General features: G+C 39.4%; 1 protein-coding gene across 2 annotated transcripts in view; it reads left to right on the top strand.

Annotated features, from left to right (window-relative positions):
• adcy8 (adenylate cyclase 8 (brain)) overlaps nucleotides 1-6,821 on the top strand; it is an 89,703-nt gene that overhangs the window by 65,483 nt on the left and 17,399 nt on the right. For both annotated transcript variants that reach the window (XM_014022033.1, XM_014022032.1), the window contains exons 11-13: nucleotides 579-668; nucleotides 2,722-2,894; nucleotides 3,070-3,148. In XM_014022033.1, coding sequence (XP_013877487.1) covers nucleotides 579-668; nucleotides 2,722-2,894; nucleotides 3,070-3,148 — 342 coding nt within the window. The remainder of the gene's footprint in view (nucleotides 1-578; nucleotides 669-2,721; nucleotides 2,895-3,069; nucleotides 3,149-6,821) is intronic.

Here is a 6,821-nt window from a genome sequence, read left to right as displayed (position 1 = left end):
TGTGTGTGTGTGTGTGTTTATCAAATAAAGTCTAATGTTACAACTAATTGTGGATCCTTTTAAAAATTACATCAGTAGCTGTGTTTTCATTGCAAATATGCGCAAAACTTTGTCGATTTTCTGTTAATGTTGAAAAAACACAGTTTCGCAACTGCAGTGTTTCCATTAAGTAAGAAATACCAATAAAAATCACACCTGAATATTTTTTTTTCTCGCGTTAAGTCTTAGATGACAAACAAACAAGGATGCTGGCATTTTATTTGAAGTAGTTTGATTGACGAGCTGTTATCTCATCAATCAGGTTTACTTTATTCCTTTAAACTCAGCCTGTTTAAGGAGTTTTAATTCTCCATAACTGCTCCTGTAACGAGACACAAACAGCAGCTGAGCATCGAGGTGTAAACATGTTCTATTAAAGTGTTGAAAAGTGTTTATTTTGAGTGGGGCGTGAACTCTAGCTCCGTGTTTTTTTAACCAAGAGAAGTTCTGTTAACAGGGTTTGGGTCAGTTTTCTGCTGATTCAGCATGGCTTTACCATGACGCAGCAACAATAACCCACACTGTTGGTCTCCCCCCAGCTGTGGTGTGACTTCGATAAGTCCAACACCTTCAGGAACCAGACGTACAACGAGTCCGCCTCCATCCCAGACATCTGCTTCTACCCAGAGGTACCAACTAAATGAGGTGTCTGAGATCTGCAGTCAGGTCCATCTGTTGTCTTTTTGTTTTTTCACTTCTGACACAGTGGCAAAACCATGAATTAAACATCCTGACAGCTGCTCGCGCCCAGAGGGAGGTCCCGCCTTGGACACCGGCGGAGAGTCACGTGGAAAAAAAATAAAATAAAATATCTACAATAAGTTATTTTGCTCACACAACGTGCAGCTGATTGATGGAGTCAATAAGACGCTCCGAGCTCGGGCTGAGCCATGTACGCTCACATACATCAAACTTATTTCCTCCTGAGGTACTAAAAATCCTCTGTGTGCAAATAAAACCTGTTTGGTCATTTTTTTTTAGCTGCCCTATAACCAGAAAAAAACAAAAACCAGAGGCCGGGGCGCGGCGGATTGTCGTTTATTAGATTTAATACTYCTTAAGTGTGAAATCCTTACAAATAACTGTCAGGTTATTTTATTAGTGTTTAACGTGCGATCATGTCTTCTGTGGCCGGAGGAGGCTCAGTGGTCAGGGAAGCTGTTTCTGTTTGAGCCCAGATTAATAATGAAAAGCTGCAGTGTTCGTTTTGTTCATTTCTGCTGCACTTTATAAAATAAAACTCTTCTGATTTCCTGAAGACCCTGAAAAAGMGAATTTCTGTAATAACTTCTTAGAAAACCCTTCACTCAAAAAACAAGCAGTTAGTTAATATTCAGATCGTCTACACTGGCTGAGTCTCAATTCATGGGCTGCAGCCCACGTTGGCCTACTTGGGGGCGGAGCCTGAGGGGTGGTCAGGGTGGCACTTCCCACCAAATGATTGGCAAGTGGGTGGGGTTTGCATGTGGCAGTTTAAAGCTGGGCATACGATAAGAAACATGTTTTGCTAGCTGTCGTGGGGATTTCTCTCGGCTAACACCAAACCAAACTTCAGCTCAGAATTTCTAAAAGTGGCCGAGTTTTAGCCATTTGAAACTAGCTTTGGCAGCCATCTTTTTATTGGAAATCAGATTTTGTAAATAGTAAGTAAGTAAAGTTTTATTTATATGGCGCCTTTCACAGAAATAAACTCACAAGGTGCTGTACATTCAGGGAAAGGGGGGAGTTAAGACACACCCATTCAAGAAGACATACAAGACAAACATGGGGAACAGGTGAATGATTGTTTCTTGGCTACTACTATGCTAATTTTCAGCTATGTGTGTTTAAAAATGGCTAAATTATAGTCCTTTGGGAAATTAGCATTAGCATTAACGGTTATCTTAGTTGGAACTAAGAATCTTTTTTTTATCATTCCTTTCTACACCACGTACAACATTTCAGCTCAATATTTCTTTAACGGGATAAATTTGAGCCATTTGAAGTTAGCTGTGGTGGCCATCTTGGATTTTGAAATCCAGAAGTTTTATTTAGTTGTGTGCCCCCCCCCCCCCCAAAAAATACAACCTTGGCCACCCCTAGCTCCGCCCCTGCGCCTGCTCAAGCGGCCGAAAGAACCCTGAAAACAATGGCGGCCGACGGAATCCCAGAATTCATTTCTCCGTCAGTGAATTAAACAGAACAAACACGACAATTATTATTATTTTCTTTATTTACAGTGGAGTTTATTAATTAATTAATTAATTAATTTATTTATTGATTTATTTTTTAATGACAGAGTTTGGAATTTTATCACGGACCGAAAAATGTAAGTTCAACAACTTAGCTGAAGAAAGTTTTGTACTTATTGGAGCTAAACAAAAATTATTAATGCTTTTTTATTGATTTGTAACATTTTTTTTATTAAAACTGAATTTTAAGTTATACCTTAAGACACAACAGAAGCGATGTGATATAAAACATATTATGGTGGTCAGGCTAACGTCTTCTGTAGACCGGACCGTCTCATTTCACAGAGCGACCTGCGGTCCACGTCGACCGCGGTCTGCAGCCCACGACTCGAGACACAGACAGTTTGTGGTCCTGAAGACATGCTCTCCTGTGTTCAGATAAAACCTCTGCAGCAGTTTGTTCAACCCGCTCCCGTACCTGATTTTAACCACAGGTTTGTATATTTTCCAGTATTTTGTATTCACAGGCGTGCTGGCGATGGTCACGTGCGCCGTCTTCCTGCGGCTGAACTCGGTGCTGAAGCTGGCCGTGCTGCTGGTGATGATCGCCATCTACTCCCTGCTGACCGAGGCCTTCTACACCTCGCTGTTCGTCCGCTACGACACCGTGCACCACAACACCGAGTGAGTCCGAGCGCTGCTGCAGCGCCTCGAGCCCGAGAAATCTCTTTAGTGACAAATACAATTGATCATTTATCACATCTATGACTTCAGATCAAACTGTTGTCTTTAATAAAACATGAGTTTAGATTCTGCAGGTGGACAATCAGCTAAAAACCAACAAACTTTGTTTCGTCAGGAACTTCCTGGGAACCAAAGAGACGTCGTTGCTCCTGATGGCCATGTTTCTCCTCGCCGTCTTTTACCACGGCCAGCAGGTGAGACGGCCTCTGTTGGTCTTTTTGGGTCCCGGGGCAAAACGCAGACCTGGGACCCCCTGCTGGGAGATTATTGTTACTTATTGCTGCAGATGTTTCAGAATATGTCGTTAAACAAATGGTGTTTTTACAGAGTATTGATGTATTTAGAGATGGTTACTGATTCTTGTTTGAACCTGGGGGTGATTACATTAAAAAATTGGATTTATTGTGGAATTAAGTCATTTTATGGATGTAATTTAATGAACCTGAGAGCTCACAGCATATAATCTGAGCATATAATCTGAGCATAACTCCACATGAGATCAAATTTAAGGTTAATTTTGAGTTTTTAAGGCTTCAACTCAGCAGAAACTGTTCTTAAAACAAAGCTTCACCTTTATTTTCTGACTCTGTTTTAAGAAAAAAAGTTATTTTTTCCAGCTGATCGTTACCTTCGGTACCTTTTTAAAGCACGTTTATCGACAAAAAAAAGAACAAAGACTCAAACTTTGTTCCTGTTTGTTGAAGAGATGAGAAATAAAAGAAATTAACTGAGATAATTAAAAGTTTTATTTTAGAAAAAGCTAAAAGAACTGAAACAGCTAACTGATGATTTAATTTGTGCTTTTATGAAACAAGCAGCAGCTTTTTTACTCTCGAACATATAAGATATTCAGCAGTACAAATTTAAATTTGATCTGAACCTGTGTTAAAGAGGAACATCAGGTCCTTTGTTCTGCAGGATCTTATATCAGCCAGCAGAACTTAGCAGAAAGTAAACTTGAAGTTCATTTTAATAGGTATACTTCAGTAAAAGTTTAATTATATCACGTATACTAGGCACTATGTACTTGTAGTATACTTATTTAGTATTTGTTCATACTAAATTTGGATTCTGTTTAGTTTATAAAAAGTATACTTTAAGTATACTGTTATGTATTTTTAAAATTACCAAAAAGAAGTATACTTTCGGTACACATCATTAAGTAAACTAAAGTGTATAAAAGTGTATTTCCCTACATGTGCTTCTATTTACCATGTACACTGATATAAGTATACTAGCAGTTTACTAAAAAGTACTTCTAGGACTACTACTACGACTACTTTATTTATAAAGCCCTTTAAAACAACCACAGCTGCAACAAAGTGCTGTACATATATAAAATCAAAACATGAAAACACAAAACAAAGATTAAAAACACTAAAACCAATTAAAAAAACTAATTAGACTAAATACACAATTATACTGAAAGTAATCTTCTAAGTATACTTTTAGTTTAATCTTGAAAAATGCTATGAATGAACCAGTCTGTGTGAAAATGTACTTTAAGTGTACTACTAAAGTTTATCTTGGTTAAAAGTTTAAGCATTAGTATATACTAAGTATACTTTTAGTACAAGCCAAATAAATGTAAGACAGGGCTATTCAACTAAATTACTACATCCAACAATTAAAGTCATTATTTAAATAAACCAAGTATTACAAAGATATGTTACCTTTGAATTAGTTTATTTTGCTGCATTTAATCATGGATTCAACATACAGAACATAAAATAAAAGTGTCATGGTCTGTGTGTATTTTCTTTAACTTTCTTGTGTTTTCAATGTTCCCCTGTGTTGCTCCGCCCTACAGCCCCGCCCACACACACCTGGTCCCTCTTGTGTCTCCCCAGGTGTTTCTGATTGTCTCTGAATTTGTTTGTCTTTATATTTGGTGTGTTGTCCTCAGTCTGTTTCTGTTCATTGTGCTGTTTACACAGCCAGTGTGGTGTTCTCTGTGTTCCTGTTCCTCTGAGAGTTTTTGAGCTGCCCTGCCAGCCTTTTTATTTTATTAATAAATCTTTTGTTAAACTTTGGATTTTTGCCTGCGCCCTGGATTTTTCCTGCCCGCACCTCACAAAAAGTAGTGATAATTAAACAAAAACAACACTCAGCTCTTTGGACTTGAGATGAATGAACCAACTGGTGGGCTGAACTTTGGTCACTCACTCGTGGGCCGCCAGTTGAATAGCCCTGGCCTAAGATAAACTTGGTTAAGTGTATCTCAGATAAGCACATAAAAAGTAAACTGGAAGTATGCTCTTTTATTTTTATTTATTTTTAGTTTAAAATGAGTATACTTAAAGGATACTTGCATATAGTACTTTTTGCTYAGGACAAAACTTCACGTTCAGCAACTTTAAAAGGTAAATTTCCCTCTTTAAGCCCTAAGAAAAGATTCAACTTGTTKATAAACTTAGTTTTAGTTTCATACTGAACTTCCTGTGCTGCACAGTTGCTGTTGTTCCTGAATTAAACCCGGTCAGAACTCGGTTTCAGACCAGCACGTCGCGCTTCGATTAAACAGGAGAGGAAAGAAAAGTTCAATCACTGCAGAAAGGAGCAGATTTGCTCAGCCGGTAAATTAAAACGAGCACGAAGTCGTCTAACGTACTGTTTAATTAAACGTTTTGACGTCACGTTATTGATGATTTAATCAGTTTTCGACTTGAGTAAAGTCAGAGGCCTCATTCATCAGGTCTGTTTCTGCTGCAGGAAGATGTTTAACATGTTAGCCTGCAGAACACAGAGACCACCTGAACCCCGGGTCTTTAGGTCCATTCTCTCATGTAGATCTAAGAACCAGCTGTGACAGTAACAGGTAAAAAAGAGTGAATGTGCAGATTTGAGATAAACTTAATGACAAAAGGAGATGATTCTTCTGAAAGTACAAAGCCGAACTCCGAGCAGCCGATTTGTTTAGCCGTGGCTACGTTTTTCAGCCGTTTTTATCCAGATGGGAGTCAGGGTCGGCAGCCTGAAGGAAACTGCAATCACTCTGCTGCTTTTATGCTCTCTCTATGGCAACCTTTGATGGCGGAGTTCAGCGGCTCCCAGCCGGATGGAGATGGTGGGGAGACAGATGTAATTGAAGGTCTTTTGTAGCCTCATGAAAGCAGCCGTATTTGAAGTCATCCGGTGGCGTACGGTATTGATTTTCTCTGGGTCAATTCGACCACTTGTTTGGCGAGGTAGAGACAAAGGCAGCTCGCGGCGGGAGCCCTTTAACACTCACAGCTCTCCAACATGTTGGAGTGAGACGCATCAGAACACCCAGACCAGAGAAAAGACACTGTGTGCTCTTAGCAGCAAGGTTCAGCCACAGCTTTATTTTTAGAGCTAATGATTTAATGAAGCTCTGAACACTGTCACCTGACTTATTGTTACCAGTCTTCTGTTTGTCTGGTTAACTTGTGAATTCAGTGAGTGTCAGCTCTCTTATCAGGAACTGTAGGTTCAACTTTGTTTGTTTCAGATAATATTTTACTTTGTTGTTTTTAGCAACATTCTGTTTCCTCCTGAGGGTGTCTCAAGCCTCTTTTAGGATCAGTTAAGGTTCCAGCCCTCCACTTAGGATCATCTTTCACTTATACTGTTAGTGATCGGTGGCAATCATAGGTGATCATGGACGACTGTTGGCTACTATTGGCCATGGTTGGTGACTAGTTGGTCATCATTGACTGTTAAAGATCATTGGCGACTATTATGGTGCGTTCACATCGAACGCGATTTCAGCTTCAAAATCGCAGCCAACGCTGAAGTTTGAAGCTTGTGCACTTTGAGGTCAGACGCAGGACAGGCTCTGTTTAATGTCGGACGAGGAAGTGGCTTTGCTTTATTTACAGAGAGCAAGAGCGTGTCACGTTCATC

The sequence above is a fragment of the Austrofundulus limnaeus genome, unplaced genomic scaffold (assembly GCF_001266775.1).
Source record: "Austrofundulus limnaeus strain Quisiro unplaced genomic scaffold, Austrofundulus_limnaeus-1.0 Scaffold315, whole genome shotgun sequence".
Lineage (NCBI taxonomy): Eukaryota > Metazoa > Chordata > Actinopteri > Cyprinodontiformes > Rivulidae > Austrofundulus > Austrofundulus limnaeus.
The sequence above is the reverse complement of the archived record's forward strand: the minus strand, read 5'-3'. Positions and strand labels throughout refer to the sequence as shown.